Here is a 20165-nt window from a genome sequence, read left to right as displayed (position 1 = left end):
AGGGATCAGCCAACTCAGTTGTCCTCTGCCTCCCTACCCTTCCTTTTCATTTCCACATCCTCCCTGTTGACAAATTTTACAGCAGTGGTAAGTGAAGGGGGCTGTGGGACTTCCTTGGCAGTCCGGTGTTTAAGACTTGCACTTCCACTGCAAGGGGTGGAGGTTTGATCCCTGGTTGGGGAACTACTTCCCTGGTGGCTCAGACAGTAAAGCGTCTGTCTACAATGCGGGAGACCCAGGTTCGAGCCCTGGGTTGGGAAGATCCCTTGGAGAAGGAAATGGCAATCCACTCCAGTACTATTGTCTGGAAAATCCCATGGACAGAGGAGCTTGGTAGGCTACAGTCTATGGGGTCGCAAAGAGTCAGACACGACTGAGCGACTTCACTTTCACTTTCACTTTCTGGGGAACTAAGATCCCACATGCCACCTGGTATAGTCAAAAAGAAAAAGTACAAGGGGCTGTAGGGATAACAGAGTAGTATACTTATGCCTGGAGAAAGGAGAGCAGACAGAGAGAGGGAAAAATTGTCATGGGAGACTCATGAAAGGGATGACACCAGTGCAGAGTTGGGAAAGCTGAGCAAGAGATTGCCATGAGGACAAGAAAGAAGAGACTACCAGGCTAATGGATCACGAGATGTATGGACAGGAAGCTGTCAATACTTGAACATGATGAAAGGGCAGGGTGCTACTGGGGAAAGACATAAGGTCAGGCTGAAGAGGTCAGCAGGACCAAATGATGAACCATCTTGTGTGGCAGCAGCAAGGAGTTTGAACTTCTCCTGGTGGCTCAGACAGTAAAGAAACTACCTGCAATGCAAAGGATCCATGTTCGATCCCTGGGTCCGGAAGATTCCCCTGGAGAAGGGAATGGCAACCCACTCCATTATTCTTGCCTGGAGAATCCCGTGGACAGAGTAGCCTGGTGGGCTACAGTCCATGGGGTTGCAAAGATTCAGACACGACTGAGGGACTAACACTTTCACTTTCTGCAGGCAAGGACTTTAAGCAGGAGAGTGACATCATCAGGTTTCTGTTTCAAAGAGACCACTCTGACATAACTTTCAGTCCAATTGGAGGGAAATAAGTATTAACTGGGAGACAAATTAGGAAGCTGTGACATGGTCAAACCAAAAATGGGGCGGACGATGGCTAATCTTAGGCAATGGAAGTTGGACTAGAGAAGAGTAGATTCAAAAAAGGGTTAACAAGGACTTCCCTGTTGGTCCAGGGGTTTAGAGTCCACTTGACAACACACGGGGCACAGGTTTGACCCCTGGTCCAGGAAGATTCCACATGGCACAGAGCAACTAAGTTTGTGTGCCACAACTACTGAGCCTGTGCCCTAGAGCCTGGAAACTGCAATTGCTGAGCCCACAGGCCACAGCTACGGAAGGCTGCTTGCCCTAGAGCCCTGTGCTCCACAACAAGAGAGAAGCCCCCACTCGCCACAATCAGGGAAAGCCTGTGCGCAGCAAGAAGGCCCCAGGGCAGCCAAAATAAAGACATTCTTAAAAAATGTTTAAGGGGTTAACAAGTTAGGCTCTGGAAGCAAGGACAGAGAGAAGAGGGGATAACTCCCAAGTTTCTAGCTTAGAAAACTAAACAGATAGTGGTACAGTTCCCCAAGATAAGGCATATAGAAGAGAACTGGGTTTGGGGGAGTAGATGATTAACTTTGCACACATTTAGGGTATTGCCTGTGGGACATCCAAGTGGAAATGTCAAAGATGCAGAAAGAAATATGAGCCTGAAACCCTAACGGAGATAGAAAACCAGTACTGAGGGGTGTGTGAGTGACAGCTGGAGCTGGGGTCTGGATGAGATCACCAGAGAGAGTGAAGGGTGGGAGGACAGAGGGTTACCAGCCCCGGGGAACATGAGCATGTGAGGGTCAGCAAAAGGATGGAGAGCAAGCCAAGGAAACCAAGTAGCAGTTGTCTGTGAACTTAACAGGAGAGCAGTTTTCAGGTGAAAGGACTCCCCATCTTCCCCAAGTGTCTTTGACATAAGCTCCAGCTTCGTAAGAGCAACCATGAAGACCTTCAGAGCTTGAGGGCTCTGCTCTAGAATCAGGCTGAAACCAGACAAGGGATGAAAATACTACCTGAAACCAGACAGGACACAAAGGACATGGCTGCATTCAGGATGCTGAGTCAAATCAATGTGAATTATAGCTGTAGAACTAGAACTGTATAAAAGAAATTGGTCACATGGAACTCTGCTCAATGCTATGTGGCAACTTGGATGGGAGGGGAGTCTGGGGGAGAACGGATACATATATGTGTATGGCTGAGTCCCTTCCCTGTTCACCTGAAACTATCACAACATTGTTAACCAGCTATCCCCCAATACAAAATTAAAAGTTTATTATCAAGCATGATGGAAAAGCCTTTGTATACATATTTATAAATAATATGTACAATATATATATTATAGAAAACATGAATGTTTGCCTAACTCAAAAAATTTATGACATTTGATTCCACTTGTTTGACTTAGTATGAATAGAATGGTAGATTTCTAATTTAAAAAATAGATATGCAACAAGCAACAAAGGTTTACTGTATAGTTCAGAGAGCTATAGTCAATATCTTGTAATAACCTATAATGGAAAATGATTTCAAAAATAATATATGCGTATATGTATAACTGAATCTCCTTGCTGTGCACCTGAAACATTGTAAGTCAACTCTACTTCAATAAAATATATATATTAAGAAAAAAAATTTTTAAAGAAGTGGAAAAAAATAAAAAGTAAAGAAAAAAGAAATTGGTTAAGGTATTACATGGAACAGATTATTTAAGTCTGACAAGGCATTCAGAAAGTAGTCATGGGAGTAACTGCTATGCTGAATATTCTCCTCTGAAGACAGAGAAGAAGAACTGCAAAATCTCTATCTCTGAAAAGGCTCCCCTCCCCAAGGAAGCCGACTTCATGCAACTGCCCAGGTTTCGGAGTCCAGGGCTGATTCCCAGCCAGGGGTTGCCAGCTGCAGAGGGCGGGGCTCTATTTTGGGCTGCCTGCTGTCCCTGAGCCGGCCGCCTCTGGTTTGAGCAGCAGGCAGCCCCAGTGACTCACACACCCATGCAAACCGCCTGTGGCTCGTGGCATGGCCTCGGAATGCCAGCCTTAGGCCAGCTCCCTCCTCACCCCATTACACTGGGATAAATAAATAAAGAGCACGCCAGCAGCCGCACGGCCTGATGGCAACCAGATGAAGAGAGGGAGGCACTGACAGGGCCAGAAGGAGGAACCCCCTCCAGTGGACCCTGCTGAGCGAGGGCCATGCCAGCCCACTCATCCTAAACTTCCTCCTCAACACCGATCTGACTAGTGTGTAGTCACAGCCCCCAGAGCCTTGACAGGTCTACCATTCCTAAAGGGGCCTCTCAGCCCCTCGTCCCAGGAAATGCTCTACGTGGAGATGTTGCCCTCTGTGAGAACAGGGCCAGCCCTGACTTGAATAGGCATTGCCAGGATTCCTCCTCTAGTTAGGTCACCATCGATTGGCCCCTTTGGGCTCCCTGGAAATGAAAATCAGGCTCTTAAGGGAAGAGGAAAAAGAAAAGGTCTAAATATGGAGAGGTAACCCCTGTTCAATCCTTAAATATTTTTCCTGGCCTTAGTGTCCTAGAAACCTCCCATCCACTGCCCCCTGCGCCCTATCTCGATGGCCTCTTGCCTAGCGATAGTCCCAGTAAGAACCAGGAAAACAGACCCCAGGCACTGACCGCAAGGCCCTCTGACATCGGCCCTGGCCCCCTGCACCTTCATCCCGAGCTCTCTGTCCCCGGTTTGTTTATCTTCCTATGTTGCTTATTTTGATGGCACATCCTTTCAGCTCAGTCTTGGGTGACCCTATGACCCTTCTGTGTCCTGTTTGGAGGACCCCAGGCAAGCAGAGTTGCTGAAAAGATGCAGTAGCCATAAGAAATGCTGCAGTCCTGGGAAGAAATCTTTCAGTTCTAGCAGCTCCGTAGGACATTCTGAGGACAATGCAGTGATCCCAGAGGTCACAAGAATTCTACATTATCCCAGCCCTTGACTCTCCTCTAATTTGTATATATGACCCGTAAAAGCAGCAAAACAAAATAGGGTAGGGACAATCCTAGACTATGAGTCAAGAAGTGTGTATGGTCCTAAACCTACAGCTGCCACCATATGACCTTAGGCAAGTCACTTAACCTTTCTGAGGCCCAATTTCATTTATTTATCTATTTATTTGGCTGTGACAGGTCTTAGTTGTAACATGCTCCACGGCACGTGGGATCTTTGTTCCCCAACCAGAGATCAAACCTGCATCTCCTGCATTGCGAGGCAGATTCTTAACCACTGGAGCACCAGGAAAGTCCCCTGAGGCCCAATTTCTTAAGCTATGAAATGGAAATCTACTATCTATCTCTCAGATCTTTTCCAGATAAAATAAAACTCTACAAGTCTATGCAGTTTGGATGTGATCCACCCAGGATCTAGAGGACCAGTGTTCTTGAAGCAGTTGGTTCCAAAACACCAATCTCCTTCCTGGGCTAACACCTGTTTCCTACATGCTTTCTCATTCAGTTCCACAGTGTTCCCCCCACCCCGACAGTGTGAAATGAGCCTCCAATTTTACAAATGAGAAAACAGAGGCTCTGAGAGAAGTGATTTATCAAAGCCACAAAATAAATCAGAAGAACAACTGAAGATCCCAAATATGAGTCTAACAAGCAACACTGGATCCACAGCCCACACAGCCACAATTTTCATAAAATCCCTCTGGCATAGGTTTATCAACATATTCACCCACAAACTCATTGAGAACCTATCACTTCCAGGCACTATGTTTGGTGCTGGGAACATGGAAACACATTCAACATGGTTCTTGCCTTCAAAGAGTCCATAGCTCAGTGGAAAAAGACATACTCTTGCAAGCATACAAACAGCATCATTATGAGCTATAACTGCTAAAAAATAGAGGCATGAACCCAGGCACTATCATCTCAGGAAAGAAGGATTATCTTTACAAGGACAGTCTGTAAAGGTCTCCCAAAGAAGCTGAAGCTGACACTCGAAAGATTAATAGACGTTCACAAGGTAGAAAAGACCAGGGCATTGGGCATTCTAGAACAAGGAACAACGTGGGCAGAGACACAAAGGTGAGAGAAACAGCATTTTTGGCAATTCAAAGCCATTCTATATGGCTGACGCATAAAATATACAGGAAAAAAATGCTGAGAAACCAAACTGAATAGGTATGCAGGCACTAGATAGGAAGAGACCTCCCTGATGAGCTAAGAATAAGCCTAACATTGTTTGACTAAGGAGCTGAGGCATGGAACAAGTATGTCATACCAGTCTATATTAACCGCCTTAATACCTAAACCTATAGACAGGAGAAGCTATCTGAAAGAAAAATGGCCTAGGAAGTCTCTCTGTCCCAAGTTTTGGTTTAATGGTCTCTCTTTCCCCATGAATACCTAAAACCTATTCTGCTTCAAGACTTAGCAACGCATCTCTCCTCCTCCAGAATTACAACCGCTTTAGTAGAGGGACTGAGGGCTCCGTTCACATGTTTGGTTCTCACTGTTAAGACCTCAAGCATCATGCAGCCACCGCTCAGTCAATAGACAGAGGCAGGACAGAAGGATCCAAGTCAAGAACACCTGCCTGTTGCCCAGCCCTGTGAAAAGCATGAATTTCAGGTTCAAAAGAAGTTTGAATCACAGTCCCTGACCATAAGGAGCTGACAAATTAGCACAGAAGACAAGACAGAAAAATGAATAATCCATATATGTGATAAATATTATAACAGCATTATTTACTTACACAATAAAGTACAAACCTGGGTAACATGTATAATTAGAAAATAGTGTAATAATACTAGGGCACTAACTGTACAAGCAACAACTCCCAGAAGAGTTAGAGAAAAAGATCAATATTGACTGGTATTATCAAAGGTCACTATTATTAATATCCCCCCTGCTTGGCATTTAATAGATGTTTCTTTTGGCCAAGCTCAATCCTTAGAAGGGAAACCTAGGAAGGAGCTTCTGACAGGCCACAATTATCTACTCCCCATTCATTCCCTTGCCAGTCCCCTTGCATAAACACTGTGATTTTCCACAGCCTACTGTGCCCACAAGACCGTCCCCAAATGGTAGCCCTGCGCTTTTCACCATCCCCTACTGCAGGATGTACAAGGGGACAAGTAATAATGACTAGCCCCTCACTCCACAATCCAGACCTGGGATCAAATCTCAACAAGCAAAAATTTAGCAACTGGTCAACCAAGCTTTCCGAGAGAATTCCAAATAAAATGCCTAGGTACTACAGCAGAGATGTTTTACAAATGTTAATCAGCCCACTTCTACCTTTTACATCTTTCCCCCTACTTCTCCCCAGCTTCTCCATCATAAGCTTTTCAGACTTTTATAAATGACTTTTCTATAAAATAGATTTTTCAATCATGCAATCAAACCCAATACCCAAAATGCAAGTCACCACTCAGGCACCTGGAAAAAGGAAGTAAAGTGAAGGCTGCAGAAAGAGAAAGGAAATAATGAACACTTTACCTCTACCATAAATCGTTTCAAGAAGGAATTCTCTTCAAATGGCTCTGTCTTCAACCGATCTGTAACAAGAAGGGAGACAGAAAGGAAATATGAGTCTTAGAACAAGCTCCCTACCTGTGAGATGGAAAGGGAACAGAGCCCAGGACTTCTTGGGGAAAAGGATAAAGATGCAGCATCCAGAGACACCGATCCAGTCGGAGAAGAGCACAAGCAGGAGGAGGAAAGGATGATTAGCCATGACAACAGGTTCAGCGGCAGCACATGCTCTCGAAGGTCTTCCCACCACAAAAACGGGTTGGATTGAATTTTTAATATGAAGTTGGAGCTATGCAGCCTTCTAAAGTCCCAAGTCATGTTTGCCCTCATGCAATTTTGTATAGCTGTTGGCCCCTTTCCAGAGTCTTTCCTGGCCATTGCCTAGGGCATGTCTGACTCAGTTACAGCATCTCTTAGACACCTGGGGCCCAGCCAGATACTTGAAGCCAAAGAAGTGTCATCTAATCTCCAGTTCCTGGTTAGCACCCAGCACTCGGGGAAGCACCTCCCTAATACAAATGAGTCTCCCCCTTTCCAAAGGCCCTTCAACCACTCCCCATCCAACTCCCAAAGAATGTCCTGGGCTTCCCTGGTGGCTCAATAGTAAAGAATCTGCCTGTCAATGCAAGAGACACAGGTTTGATCCCTGATCTGAGAATATCCCACATGCCACAGAACAACTAAGCCCACACACCACAACTACCAAGCCTGCGCTCCAGAGCCCGGGAGCCACAATGACTAAAGCCTGTGTACCCGAGAAGTACACAGTGCTTCCTCAACGAGAAGCCACTGCAATGAGAAGTACATGCACAGCTAGAGAATAGTCCCCACTCGCCGCAACTAGTGAGTAGCCCACACAGCAACAAAGACCCAGCACATCCAAAAATAAATAAATAAAATTATTTAAAACAAATGAAAACCCCACATGATGTCTAAAAGAATGTCCTCTCACCTCGGCTGAGTGTAGCCCCACTCTCCTGGTAGTCCTGGATCTCGAGATCTTTCATATGAAGCAATGTTGTTAGGTCCCTCACCTGGCACTGCAATGCCAGACTCATGCCAATCAGAGGACGAATCAAATGTTGGGAGACCTTCCATGGAAGAGATACTAATTAGTCAGCAGATACACATTAAGTACTCCCCAACACTGTATAAGGTATTAGGAAAAAATACTAAAAAAACACGTTTTCACAGGAATTTATATTTTCATAAGCAAGCAACATGTTCACATGAATGTAAACACAGATATAATAACTTAATAAGTATGTGAAAGAGGTCCAGGGATTTTCTTTGTGGCACAGATAAGAGGATGGGAAGAATAAAGGAGAGCATACATGAACAGATAACCTCAAGTCATGATGTAAAGAGAAGGCTATGATACAGGTGATAAGAGGTAAGCAACTCTCAGCAAAAATTTAGAGACAAAAGCAGAAGATCCAGGTAACCTTCAAGAAAGCGGGTCCAGCTAAAACAGAGTATGCTGGCTGGAATGTAACAGAAGACAAACAACAGCAGGAAAGCAGAGAACTCTGAAAGTCAGATCAGACCCAGACACTAACTATGAACCATTTCAGGGCTGATCAGCTCAGTTCAGTCACTCAGTCGTGTCCAACCCCATGGACTGCAGCATGCCAGGCTTCCCTGTTCATCACCAGCTCCCCAAGCTTGCTCAAGCTCATGTCCACCGAGTTGGTGATGCCATGCAACCATCTCATCCTCTGTCGTTCACTTCTCCCGCCTTCAATCTTTCCCAGCATCAGGGTCAGTTCTTAGGATCAGGTAGCCAAAGTATTGGAGTTTCAGCTTTAGCATCAGTCCTTCCAATGAATATTCAGGACTGATTTCCTTTAAGATTGACTGGTTTGATCTTCTTGCAGTCCAAGGGACTCTCAAGAGTCTTCCCCAACACCACAGTTCAAAAGCATCAATTCTTTGGCATTCAGTTTTCTTTATGGTCCAACACTCACATCCACACGACTACTGGAAAAACCATAGCTTTGATTAGATGTACCTTTGTTGACAAAGTAATGTCTCTGCTTTTTAATATGCTATCTAGGCTGGTCATAGCTTTTCTTCCAAGGAGCAAGCATCTTTTAATTTCATGGCTGCAGTCACCATCTGCAGTGATTTTGGAGCCCAAGAAAATAAGGTCTATTGCTGTTTCCATTGTTTCCCCATCTATTTGTCATGAAGTGATGGGACTGGATGCCATGATCTTAGCTTTCTGAATGTTCAGGGCTGATACCAGCCCACAATGAGGCCAGAGTTTCAATCTGTCCCCACAAATGCAGCAAAGTCTAAGATCATTGTTGTAACTGAAGCAATCCAGTCACCAAAAGAAGGAATAAGCCAGCCCTCCACACGACTTGCTCATAACCAGAGGTAAAGAAGGATGCAAGCATGGCCATATGGCAATGCAGCTAGGGTGATGCTTATATGATAATGCATAGTTATATAGAATAACTATTCCATTCACCTATACATGGTATACAACAGCCAGTCAAAAAAAAAATAGCTAAATTTGATCATTTATGCCTGGGAAGTATTAATGAAAGTTCCTTTCCTTTCCCTCAAGGAGAATTGTTTCTTTTAAGAGGCACTAAGAAGAAACACCCTAGATCAGAGGTCAGCAAATCTTTTTCTATAAGGGCAAGATGGTCAGTACTCTGTGGCCCATACAGTCCCTGCCACAATACTCAACTCAGCTGTTGTAGCAAGAAAACCGCCATAGACAACATGTAATAAATGGGGGTGGCTGGGTTCCAATATAACTTTACAAAAACAAGCAGCACGCCAGGTTTGGCCTGCTGACCACAGTATGCCAATCCCTGCCCTAGACCTGAACAGAACTTTTAGACAAGATAGCCCACACAGGCTTAAAGTGAAGAAAAGGTACTGAACTGGCCAATAAGATGTACAAGCCAGGCTCATTTGGACCAGGATCAGAAGTCTGAATTCTTCAGACTCTTCTGTGTGCATTTCCATTAATTTTCTAGTAAAACTTATTACTAAAGGTTTCAAGTGTATCACAGCTCAAATTGAGAGAAAGAGATCTTTCACTACAGACAGATTAGAAGAGAAGACACTGGGTGTGAGATACTGTGGGGAGATTAGGGGTTAAGGGCAACAGCTTTTGTATCAGTACCAGGATACAAGAAATGCAGGGGTAACAGCAGCATGGGAAGCCAGTAGTCAAGTCCAGCCACAGAGACCGGTCCCTGCTTAACGTCACACAGAACACCCCAACCAAGTACTATCCCCCAGCTCAGTCCTCATTAGGAACTTAAACCTCCAGGCAGTACTGTTCACAGTACGGCAGTACTGTGGCAGAAGTCCTGCTTTTGGAAAATGAATTTGTTCCAGACTCAGCCCTCTTTCCTAGGAATTAAGTTTGGACCCTTTCAAGGGAGACCAGGAGGAAAAACAGGTGAATACTTATCTGAAAGCAAGTCAAGGGTTGGTGGACTGAATTGAAAATAACTGCCACTGCTAACTGAGCAGCGTCACCATCTATTTGGTAATAGCACTCAAATAATAGAAACTCCTAAAGTTAATAACCAACCTTTCTCTGGGGGTTACTTTCACAGCAATTCCTTTGAGTGGTAGTAAATAAAACATCATGAAACATGATGAGAAACAACTTTTAATCAATACCATGTCTAATTAAATGTGGTGATTATTTCAATTATTGATAGGACTCCAATGTCTATATAACATTTTTTAAAAGCTTTTTATCATTGAGTATTTCAGCTTTTGAAATAATTTCACAGAGTTGGGTTACACCACTCTGAATCATTGGGGTATAACTCATTTCGACATTAACTAAACCCTGTCTTAGATCAATTAATTAGAACAAGACATTGTGGCTGAAGCAATAGATTTCAAAGCAAATTCACAGACACTACAAGGAAAAACACTGAGGTGCTGTATGAGGCCAGGGACACTCCTTCCTATTCATCTATGGACAGCAACATACGGAAAGATGCAGTTCAATAAGTCAATTCAATAAATACCTACCGGGTGTCGAATATGTGCTCTGACCCTGCGAGGCCTCTGCCCTTAACAGAGTCCCAACAGCTAAGAAAGTCAGGAAGTGTGGTGAATATAGAAGCAGGAGTCGCCAATCTTGTCTAGAGGAAAAGCTATTTATAATTTTCCCCAACATCTTCAGATTTCCCATAGAAATGTTCATGAGTCAGAAGAGCAGGACAGCAGTTATCAGTCCCAAGATGAAACACAGCATGCTTGAATTTAATGAAAAAGGCAGTAGACCGGGAATCAGATTAACATGCTAGCCCTGGTTCTAACTACACCTGGATGTGAAAATGACTTCACCCCCAAGTACTCTCATGGTCCCTGTCGTTTTTAGAAAGAAAAATTACGGAATTGGAATATTTGCTCTTATAGGTCCACTTTAATGCTAAGGCCAAGTAATATGACACATATTCTCTTATCTAATCCTAACAACAAAGGTCATGATTGGTACCTTCATTTTACAGATAAAGAAACTGAGTCTCATAAAAATTTAGTAACCTATCCAAGCTGATACAAGTAGTCAAAGTGGTGGAGTTAAGTTACAAGTTCAGGTCTGCTGGTTCCAAACCCTGTGCTCCTTCCACTAAGAAAAAAAAAAAAAAAAAAACCTTTGGATGTGACTCCTGGGGATCATAAAATTGCCAAAAAGGTGACAGATTTGAAACTCAAAATATGGAATATCAAGAATTACATTAGGGCTTCCCTGGTGGCTCAGTGGTAAAGAATCCACCTGCCAATTCAGGAGAGATGGGTTCGATCCCTGATCCAGGAAGATACTAGAGACCTTGGATTGACTAAGCCCATGTGCCACAACTACTAGGCCTGTGCTCTAGAGCCCACGAGCCACAACTACTGAAGCCATAGTGCTCTAGAGCCCGTGTTCTGCGATACGAGACACCACCGCAAAGAGAAGCCCGTGTACTGCAACTAAAGAGGAGCCCCTGCTGGCCGCAACTACAGAAAAGCTGGCACAGCGACAAAGACCCGACGTAGCCAAACACGAAGAAATAAAATTATTTACAAAAAAGAATGACACTGGGGAAAAAGAGAACAACAACAAAAAAGAATTCGATTAGACAATAGAAAGACTGAACAGTGGGAAGGAGTGGGTGATGAAGAGAGGTTGGCCAGAAGTGGAAATAGGCTCTGTGTTAGAAAGCTTTATATATCCCATAATATCTTGCAGAGATAGGAAAACTATTATCAACACGTTACTAACGTGAATACACCATGTGGTGGAGGAGGTGGGGAAGCTCCCTGTATGACGAGGGAAGCTCTCACTCCCTTGTATGATGCGGAGGAGTTATACTGCATAATCTCTCCAGAAGACAAGACGGCATTATGTTAGTGATTTATTAAAGATGCCAATATTCCTTGATTCAGTTATTCCACTTCTAGGAATTTACTCACACATTTACACATATAAAAAGTAAATACAAGGGTGTTTATTACATACAACAACAAAAGAATGGAAACAGTTTAAGTGTCTACTGGCAGCAGATAAACTAAATATGTGTTGATATATTCATTCATCAAAATGCTATGTGGCCATTAAAAAAATATTAAGGCAGGTCTTCTAAATGTATTACTGTGAATGAGTTCCAAGTTCTAAAACTAAGTGAAAAAAGCAAGGTACTGGACACTGAACAGCATATTAACATTTGTGAAAATACATACATATCCAAAGATCTGATTCTGACTGCATGAGTATATTCATATATATATATATACGTATATTCATATATAAATGTATAGATACATACACACAAACATATATGTAGCTTTCCTTAAGAATTCACAAGAATGTGACAGCAATAGTTGTTTTAGAAAAGGAAAATGAGGGACTGGGAAGGGAATAGAAAGTAGACCGATTTCTTAACGACATACCCTTAAATGCCATTTGAAGTGTTTGCCTTTGGCATGAGTTACTCATTCAAAAAGAATTAAATAAGAACTATGACAAGAATGAGTAACAAACAAAAATTATGACTGTGTGACCTCACAGACACATACAAGCCTGAAATAGAATCCACCTACATCCTCGCCTGTGTCCACTGGTTCTAAATTTTCCCCTCTAAAGCTTTCTCAGGTACAGGGGTTTCCCTGAGATGGCATTCTTCTTCTTTGAATAATACATCTTGAAGCATAATTATTAATAAATTGTTTTCCCCATGGCCAACCAAGACTCATTCGACTCTAAATACTGCTGCCTCTTTTTAAGTTGCTGCTCTCCAATTAGAGAAATTTGCCTAGGAGAGCTAAGTGTTCTTAACATATTACTTTCCATTATACTATCATTATACAAGTATCCTTTAATGTATTCTTTTGAAAGAAATAACTATTAGAGCTCATAAGCTGCCTCTCCAGTCTCACTTGTCTGAATTTCCAGGGCTGTGTGATACAAAATAAGAGTAGCTATTAGGAGGGCTTCCCCAAGGCTACCCAAATGTTTTGGTGCCACAAGCATTATTGAGGGAACAGTGCCCCCTGGTGTTACTTAGAAAACGGTACAGAGGCTTTAAACAAAAACATAAATTCTATCTAAAGCAAGGAGGAAATTTTCATAAACTCAACTAAAATCAACAAATGTGAGTGATTATTACCTGCTAAGCACTGTCAATGAGCCTTAAAAATACAAAGGTTAATGTGCAGTGGTTCTCCAAACACTCAAATCTAGGTTGGGTCAAAAATACCAGATCAAAAACAGAACAGTTTATTGAAAAGCACTTTGTCCCATCACCTTATTGATGCCAAAGCATCACAGCACCTCTGGCAGGCTAAAGAAGGAAGGTAGGAAATGATGCCCACTTGTCTTCAGTTGGTAAAGATTTATCTCTCTCCTGATAAAACTACAACCTTCAAACACCCACAGAAGATCCTGTCCTCTAATGCTAAAACAAGCTCCGTTTATATAGAAGGATAGAAAGACTAGCAGAAGTAATTCCTGCAAACTAGTTCTTCACTCTCAACTAACTAATCACTAATAAAAGCTCTTGGGGAGACTTCCCTGGCCGTTCAGTGGTTAAGACTCCATGCTGCCAATGTACGGGCCATGGGTTCAATCCCTGGTCGGGGAACTAAAAACCTACATGCTCCACGGTACAGTCAAAAAATAAATAAATAAAAGCTCTTGGGACCTAGAGAGCTACAAGTGAGCAGAGAACATCATCTCCCAAGTCCCTGAAAATGGGTTCATGAATCAGATCTAGCTGGGAGTCAAATTCCAGCTCATTCATTAATAAACTGGATGACTTTGGACAAATTACCTTCAATCTCAGCTTGCTACTCTGGAAAATGTCAATAGTAATACTTACCTTGCAGAACAATCATGATGATTAAAAGACAACGTTCAGAGAGGTACTCAGCACTGGTATATACCCTACCCTACTACCAGAGTGATCTTAATAAATTACAAATTGGATCAGGTTAAACCCCTGCTTAAAGTTTTTCAATGAATCCCTGTTGCCTCTGGATCAAATCCAAACTCATTAGAATCTTTCAAGATCTGGCCATTGTTTACCTCTTTTCTCACAACTTTCTGCAGTCATGAAGTTCCCCCACTTGCCTCACACTTATACACCTCCACTCCTCTCAAAATGCACTCTTGCCTAGAAAGATTTTTTTCATTTTCTCCAATTAGTTCCTACTCATCTTCAAAACTCAGCTCAGAAGATCTTTTCAAAAATGTTTTCCAGATTTCTCAATCATCCTGGGCTTATCTTGATCAATGTATATACCATCCTTTATCCTGCTTTCTGTCTGTCTTCTCATTAGATCATGAATCCAGGAATAGGCTAAAGTGAAGTGAAGTGAAGTCACTCAGTTGTGTCCGCCTCTGCAACCCCATGTATTGTAGCCTACCAGGCTCCTCCATCCATGGGATCTTCCAGGCAAGAGCACTGGAGCGGGTTGCCATTTCCTTCTCCAGGGGATCTTCCTGACCCAGGGATCGAACCCAGGTCTCCCGCATTGTAGGCAGACGCTTTACTGTCTGAGCCAAAAATAGGCTATATTGTTTTAAATCTGAACACCCAACAATTAGCCCACTGCTGCTGCTACTGCTGCTAAGTTGCATCAGTCGTGTCAGACTCTGTGCGACCCCACAGACGGCAGCCCACCAGGCTCCGCTGTCCCTGGGATTCTCCAGGCAAGAACACTGGAGTGGTTTGCCATTTCCTTCTCCAATGTAGATGCTTAATAAATATTCAATAAATCAAGTAATGACTAAAGATACCCAGTCAAGCATGTAGACCCAAACTCTGCTCCTTTTGTAAGGAAAGGAATACCAGTCAAGAAACCTTTATGCCGTCTTTCTAGTTAAGAAAAGTTTTCTAATTAGAGAAGAATTTCAAGTGGGGTTTACAAAGAAAAAAAAAAAGAGAGTACCAAAAGCTTCATATGAGAAGCTTTTAGAAGAAGGGGCAGCTGGCACCCCTTTCCCTACCCCATGTTCAAACTGCACTTACCAGCAAAGGGCTAGCTAGGATGCAGTGGAAATTCCAATAGAATGGGAGGCCAGAAAGCTCACTCCGCACCCGTAGTATCAGGGCCTCTGCCACACGATCACAGGAGAATGTAGCCGTGCCAGGGCAAGAAGCACCCTTCAATAATGGGCGAAGCAGATCATCCAAATGACAAAGAAAAGCCTCGGGAGGAGCAGTCAGGCGCTTGTTCAGCTCCTAAAAAGACAGCAGGGTTTGTACAGAGTGAGAATGCTAAAGGAAACTGACTCCCTTGTACACGCATGCTAAGTCCCTTCAGTCACACCCGACTCTCTGTGACCCCACTTACTGCAGCCCGCCAGGCTCCTCTGTCCATGGGATTTCCAGGGAAGAATACTGGAGTGGGTTGCCTTGCCTTCCTCCAGGGGCCCTTCGCAACTCAGGGACTGAACCCAAGTCTCTTATGTGTCCTGCATTGGTAGGCAGGTTCTTTACCACTAGTGCCACCTGGGACTCCCTCATAGGTAACAGCAAAGGAAAGCTCTGGTTAACAGGAAGACAGTGGGCAGGGGACTTCCCTGGTGGTCTTGTGGGTTAAGAATCCACCTTGCAATGCAGGGTATGTGGGTTCAATCCCTGGTTCAGGAAGATCCCGAACCTTGAGGGGCAAGTGAGAGGCCCGTGCTGAGGGGCAACTAAGCCCATGTGCAGAAACTGCTGAGCCCGTGCACTCTGGAGCCCACACACCGCAACTAGAGAAGAAGTCCTCAAGCCAGAATGAAAGATCCTGCATGTCACAACTAAGATCCGATGCAGCCATGTAAATGAAGACATATTTATAAAAGAGAAGATAGTAGGCAGAAGAGGAAGGTGAGGGAAAATAAAAACATCAGAACAGGAAAGAAGAAAACAATTCTGGCCTACTTCACAATTCTTCCTTCTACTGAATACACTACAGAAATATACCCACACCCACACCCATATGGAAAGATCCCAGGGTTAGAGGCGGAAGTGCAGAACACTGGTGGCAATTGTTTTATTCTGATTTGACCTTCCTTGGCAACTTATAGGCCAACAAGCTGGGAGATGGTAATGTTCCCTGACCTTCACTAGGAAGAAATCATGTCCACTGCCACAGCAGTACTTCTCTTCACACTTACCTTGGCTCGCTGGCTGATCACACTAGTGTCTACCTGTTCATGCCACACTTGTTGAAGATCTGAAACCAGCAAGGCATAGCCCTGCCTGGTGATATACGCCTTGGCCAGCAGAGAGTTCTCAGCCAGCTGTAGCCATGCCCATGACTGCAGCAGCAGGCCATGCTCCAGTTCCTCCATCTGCAGCAGAGTCTTAATTCAGCAAAGTGTCTCCAGGGTCCTGCAGGTCTGACACCACTCAGACAGTTCTGTATCAAATATGCTTTGTGAAAATCCTAAGAAAACAGAAGGAACGGATTTACTTTCTTCCCCCTCTCCTCCATCCTCCCGGTATGTAATAAGCTGAGCATCAATCTTACTACCTCCTATCGCTAAAAATCTATCTAGAATTTTGACGTTTTTTTTCTCATATTAAATTCCTAGAGAACATAAAATATCTCCTTCTTCTATAGCATTTAAGTCTCAGTAAATGGGTACTAGTATTTCTGCTTTCCAATGGTAACACAGTGTGGAAACCTACACCATTATTGTCACATCTTTATCACATTCCTAATAAATATGTCAGTGCTATCCTTTCCCAGAATTTCTAAAAGAGAAGAAATTACTCTTTTTTATAAAACATCATAAGTGTCATAATCAGGAAACTTGAATTATTTGATCATTATCTAAAAACAAAACTCTGGAAGCTCTCAGAATTTTAACTGTGTGTGTGTGTGTTTAGTTGCTCAGTTGTGTCTGATTCTTTTCGATCCTATGGACTGACTGCAGACTGCCAGGCTCCTCTGTCCATAGGGATTCTCCAGGCAAGAATACTAGAGGTGTGTATATTCACTAAACATATATTCAGTTCAGTTCAATTCAGTTCAGTCGCTTAGTCGTGTCCGACTCTTTGCGACCCCATGAACCACAGCACGCCAGGCCTCCCTGTCCATCACCAACTCCCGGAGTTCACTCAAACTCATGTCCACAGAGTCGGTAATACCATCCAGCCATCTCATTCTCTGTCATCCCTGTCTCCTCCCACTCCTAATCCCTCCTAGTATCAGACTCTTTTCCGGTGAGTCAACTCGTCGCATGAGGTGGCCAAAGTATTGGAGTTTCAGCTTTAGCATCAGTCCTTCCAATGAACACCCAGGATTGATCTCCTTTAGAATGGACTGGTTGGATTTCCTTGCACTCCAAGGTTCTCTCAAGAGTCTTCTCCAGCACCACAGTTCAAAAGCATCAATTCTTCAGTGATCAGCTTTCTTCACAGTCCAACTCTCACATCCATACATGACCACGGGAAAAATCATAGCCTTGACTAGACGGACCTTGGTTGGCAAAATAATGTCTCTGCTTTTTAACATGCTATCTAGGCTGGTCATGACTTTCCTTCCAAGGAGTAAGCGTCTTTTAATTTCATGGCTGCAATCAGCATCCGCAGTGATTTTGGAGCCCAAAAAAATAAAGTCTGACACTGTTTCCACTGTTTCCCCATCTATTTCCCATGAAGTGATGGGACCAGATGCCATGATCTTTGTTTTCTGAATGTTGAGCTTCAAGCCAACCTTTTCACTCTCCTCTTTCACTTTCATCAAGAGGCCTTTGAGTTCCTCTTCACTTTCTGCCATAAGGGTGGTATCATCTGCATATCTGAGGTTATTAATATTTCTCCCGGCAATCTTGATTCCAGCTTGTGCTTCTTCTAGCCCAGTGTTCCTCATGATGTACTCTGCATATAAGTTAAATAAGCAGGGTGACAATATACAACCTTGACGTACTCCTTTTCCTATTTGGAACCAGTCTGTTGTTCCATGTCCAGTTCTAACTGTTGCTTCCTGACCTGCATACAGGTTTCTCAACAGGCAGGTCAGGTGGTCTGGTATTCCCATCTCTTTCAGAATTTTCCACAGTTTATTGTGATCCACACACACACACATATATATATACATACCCAAACATATATATATTCCCTAAATTACTGTATGCATATATATATACACTTATATGTCCCCTAAATACATTTTTACCTAAATATAGACACATTCTCTAAAACAGGGATTCTTAATCTAGAGTCAATGCATGTAAGTTCTCTGGAATTATAAGCAAAATTTGTGCGTACATTCAAACACCCATTTGGAGGGAAGAGGTCCACAGTTATGGTCAAATAAAGAGCTAATAACTCCATGTCCAGAAGCAAAGAGAAAAGCCCCAACTCCATTTCAAGAAGACCCTGAATGACTAGGAAGTTAATATAAGATACAGAACATAGCAAAGGTAGAGACCATGAAATAACTCCACTTCCCTCATTGCCTACCTCCCCACCCAAGGCACTGCCATCAGTGATATCACACCCTGCTGAACATCCTGGAAGCCAACCTTTCCACTTCAATAACTAAATGTGTAGCCTTAACCTAACAGATGTTCAGTAACTGTGGCTACTTTACAGGCAGTTTGATCATTTTTCCTGTGGGTTAAAAAAAAGTGATATAATGAAAGTCTATAAACACAAACTGAAGTTGGGGGAGGCAGATCTTTAAGAATATAAAGAAAACAATGAAAATCCTTGGATTTCGTTAATACAGTTAACATGGCTCCATTTTTCCAGTCATTTTCATCTCAATCTAAGCCATTATTCTTCCAATCACAGCCTAGTGCAGCCTTGTAACATAATTTGTACAGTCACTAGGCAGGTGAAATTGAAATGCATATATTGTGATTTTTATCTTCAGCCTCAAAACATTCTGTTTGGAGGATGGTATTTCAGTCACAGTTCCCCTCCTGTTCCTACTGGGAGGAGAAGATCTAGGAATGATGAAGCCAGTCCTTACCAGACCAGAGTCCCACTTTGCCCAAGATCACAAACTTCGTCTGTCACAAACAGCAAGTCGTCAAGCCCTTCTCTCCTTTCTAGGCACTCCCCAGTGTGCACTCTCAGTCACCAAAACTGGGCTAATTATCTGAGCCTGTCACTTCAGAAAGCCTGGATGCTCAAGATCCTCACACTGTATGTGTTTTGCGGGCGGGGGAGGAGTTTAAAATGCAGCTGCAGGGGTCAACAAGCCCCCCAAAAAGGTTTGAGAAATTCAGCACCACACCTAGAGTTAGCTTCTCCCACCACACACGTCCAGTTCTGAGGCCTCTATATCTCAGCTTTTTCTTATTTCCTTCTAGGATGACTTCACATTAACCAGATTCACCCGTTTATTATTCTTTTTTTCTTCTAATAATTTTTTATTGAAGTATAGATGACTCACAATATTATTTTAGCTTCAAGTGTGGTGGTGGTGGTTTACTCGGTAAGTGTCCGACTCTTGCGACCCCAGGGTCTGTAGCCTGCCAGGCTCCTCTGTCCACGGGATTCTCCAGGCAAGAATACTGGAGTGGGTTGCCATTTCCTTCTCCAGGGGATCCTCCAGACCCAGGAATCGAACCCGGGCCTCCAGAATTGCAGGTAGATTCTTTGCTAAGTCGCTTCAGTCGTGTCGGACTCTTTGCGACCCCATAGACGGCAGCCCACCAGGCTCCCCCGTCCCTGGGATTCTCCAGGCAAGAACACTGGAGTGGGTTGCCATTTCCTTCTCCAATGCATGAAAGTGAAAAGTGAAAGTGAAGTCGCTCAGCCGTGTCACTGAGCTATGAGGGAAGTCAAATGTACACCTGTTATAATTACTGAATGAAGGGAGGGCAAGTGCGGAGGGCCAGCAGTGGAGCGGGGTTGCCTAAGGCGGGTCGGCATGAGCCCCTATAGGCGCAGTTCCTCCACCATCCTGCAGAGGGCAGCAGAAGCAGAACGCCAACGACCGCCCCGGCTAGACCCCGCCCCGCCTCACCCCTCTGGGAGAGGGCGGACCCTCCCTCCCTTTACCACAGTCCCACCCCAGGAGCCCCGCCTGGTGGCCGCTAGTTTCCATTCGCCCTCGCTAGAAAGGCCTTCCAGTCCGCGTTTCTATTTT

At 43.7% G+C, this 20165-nt stretch overlaps 1 protein-coding gene across 2 annotated transcripts in view; it reads right to left on the bottom strand.

Moving 5' to 3' along the window:
* NHEJ1 (non-homologous end joining factor 1) overlaps positions 1-20165 on the bottom strand; it is a 94205-nt gene that overhangs the window by 73319 nt on the left and 721 nt on the right. Inside the window, exons 1-5 of one of the 2 annotated variants that reach the window (XM_055398086.2) lie at positions 19467-19929; positions 16231-16502; positions 15095-15307; positions 7546-7684; positions 6558-6616 (exon numbers count right to left, since the gene is read on the bottom strand). In XM_055398086.2, coding sequence (XP_055254061.2) covers positions 6558-6616; positions 7546-7684; positions 15095-15307; positions 16231-16407 — 588 coding nt within the window. In that variant the 5' untranslated portion in view covers positions 16408-16502; positions 19467-19929. Of the gene's footprint in view, positions 1-6557; positions 6617-7545; positions 7685-15094; positions 15308-16230; positions 16503-19466; positions 19930-20165 lie in introns of those variants that run through there. The other variant, XM_055398087.2, reaches the window with a different exon arrangement.

This window comes from Moschus berezovskii, chromosome 2 (genome assembly GCF_049115385.1).
Source record: "Moschus berezovskii isolate FMDL1 chromosome 2, NW_MosBer_1.0, whole genome shotgun sequence".
NCBI classification, from domain to species: Eukaryota; Metazoa; Chordata; class Mammalia; order Artiodactyla; family Moschidae; genus Moschus; species Moschus berezovskii.
This window is presented reverse-complemented; position numbering and strand designations above follow the sequence as displayed.